Raw genomic sequence first — 2,500 nt, forward strand, 5'->3', positions numbered from 1 at the left:
GCCAGACCAACAGCCTGACTGACAGACAGACCAACAGCCAAACTAACAGCCAGTCTGACAGCCAGACCGACAGCCGAACCAACAGCCAGACAGACAGCCGGACCAACAGCCAGACCGACAGCAGGACCGACAGCCAGACCGACAGCCGGACCAACAGCCGAACCAACAGCCAGACCGACAGCAGGACCGACAGCCAGACCGACAGCCGCACCAACACCCAGACCGACCGCCGAACCAACAGCCAGACCAACAGCCGGATCAACAGCCGGACCAACAGCCGGATCAACGGCCAGACCAACAACCGAACCAACAGCCAGACCAACAGCAGGACCAACAGTCGGACTAACAGCCAGACCAACACCCTGACCGACAGCCGGACCGACAGCCGGACCAACAACCGAACCAACACCCTGACCGACAGCCAGACCAACAGCCGAACCAACAGCCAGACCAACAGCCGGACCAACACCCTGACCGACAGCCAGACCAACAACCGAACCAACAGCCAGACCAACAGCCGGACCAACACCCTGACCGACAGCCAGACCAACAACCGAACCAACAGCCAGACCAACAGCAGGAGCAACAACCGAACCAAAAGCTATACTGACAGCCGGACCGACAGCCGGACCGCAGGGCAGGCCGGAGACCGCAGGGCCGGCGGCGAGGCGGCCGCCCTCGGGCCTCGTTCCCCACACGCATCGCGCTCCGTCCCTCTCTGATTACGTCACCATACCATTTACCTGGCCGAAGGGAGATTGCTTTATTGATCTTCCTTCCTTCCCTCTTCCTTCCTTCCCTCTTCCCTCCTTTCGTTTCGTTTTTTTTTTTTTTATGCCTTTTTTCTTTTTTTCTTTTATTTTCCTTCACTCCTTTTCATGGGTATTGATGTTTTTCCTTCTTCTTTTTCTTCGTCTTCTTCTTCTTCTTCTTCTTCTTCTTCTTCTTCTTCTTCTTCTTCTTCTAGGTGTATTTTTTATCTCTGTCTTTCTTTTCTTCCTCTAGTGTGTTGTTTTCGTGGTTGTTCTCTGTTTGTTTCTCCTTCTCCTCCTTCTCTTCCTATTCTTGGTTGTTTTTAGTACGTCCTCTTTCTTCTCGATTTGCATTCCTTGTACGCCTCCCTCCTCCTCCTCCTCCTCCTCCTCTTCCTCCTTCTCCTCCTCCTCCTCCTCCTTCTCCTTCTCCTCTTCCTCCGCCTTCTCCTCCTCCTCCTCTTCCTCTTCCTCCTCCTCCTCCTCCTCCTCCTTCCTCTTCTCCTCCTCCTCCTCTTCCTCCTCCTCCTCCTCCTCCTCCTCCTCCTCCTCCTCCTCCTCCTCCTTCTCCTTCTCCTCTTCCTCCTCCACTTTCTTCCATTTTCCTCCTTTCCTGTTTTTCTTCCTTTTTCTTCTTTCTCCTACTTTTCCTCTTCCCCCTTCTTATTCTATTCTCCTCCTCCTTCTCTTCTCTCTTCCCTCGTTCCTGTTTTCTTTTCCCCTCATCTTCATTATTCTCTCCTTCCTTCAGTTTCCTTTCTTTATCTCCTAATTCTCTCTTCCCATTTTCTATTTTTCCATCTTCCCATTTCCATCCTCCTCATTAACCTTTTCTTTCATTCTCCTTCTTCTCTTTTTTCTTCTTCATTTCTTTCTTTTCTCCTCCTCTTCTCATTCTCTCCCATCTTCCTCCTCCCTTTCCTTCTCCTCCTCACTTTCTCCCTTCTCCTTCTCTCCTAATCTTCCTATCCCCTTCTTCCTCTTCTTTTTTCTCATAGTCTTTCATCTTCCACTTCCCTTCCCTCCTCTTTACCTTCTTCCTACTCTCTCTTCCTCTTCCAGTTGCTCTTTCTCTCTCCTTCTCCTGTTTTCCCTTCCCATTCTTTCTCATCTTCCTCCTCATTTTCCTCCTCTTCTCATTATCTTCTACTCTTCCTCTTCCTCCTCCTTGTCTTTTATTTCTCATTCTCTGTTTTCTTCCTTCTCCCTTCCCTCCTCCCTTTCTCCCTCTGCTCTCTCCTCTTCCCCTCCTCCTCCTACTTCTCCTTTCCCCTTTTTTATCTGTCCTCCTTCTCCCTCCTCCTCCCTCTCTTCCTCCTCCTCCTTTTCCTTTCTCCCTCCCCATTCTCTCCTCATTCTCCCTCCCCTTTCTGAAAAAAAAGGAAGGAAAAGAGAAAAGAAATATGGGAAAAAAAGGAGAAAGGAGAGGAAGAGAAGAGAAAAGATAACGAAGAATGAAACAAAAGAGAAAAAGAAGATAGAAAAAATGAGGAAAAGAGGAAAAAAATAAAAGATAGAACTAAGAAGAAGAAAGAAGAAAATAAAATCAAAACAAATACCCCCACACATCATAACACCACTCACAACATACCACCAACATAGACCACATAACGTCGCCCACAACATAGACACAACATAAGCCCCGTTTATCACTACAGAGAGGAAAACGTAACTGATATTCTCCCGGTATACTTATCTCATTTTGGCGTGGTCCGTTTACCATTTAGACAATTGTAGCTCTGAAGGGA

General features: G+C 48.6%; 1 protein-coding gene across 1 annotated transcript in view; it reads left to right on the top strand.

The window, feature by feature from the left end:
* Window positions 1–722, top strand: part of LOC125029958 (uncharacterized protein YBL113C-like) — a 1,080-nt gene extending 358 nt beyond the window's left edge. The window contains exon 1 of the mRNA XM_047620150.1: window positions 1–722. This exon is cut by the window's left edge and continues 358 nt beyond it. Coding sequence (XP_047476106.1) covers window positions 1–722 — 722 coding nt within the window.
* The last annotated feature ends 1,778 nt before the right edge of the window (window positions 723–2,500 follow it).

This window comes from Penaeus chinensis, chromosome 10 (assembly GCF_019202785.1).
Source record: "Penaeus chinensis breed Huanghai No. 1 chromosome 10, ASM1920278v2, whole genome shotgun sequence".
Classification (NCBI taxonomy): domain Eukaryota; kingdom Metazoa; phylum Arthropoda; class Malacostraca; order Decapoda; family Penaeidae; genus Penaeus; species Penaeus chinensis.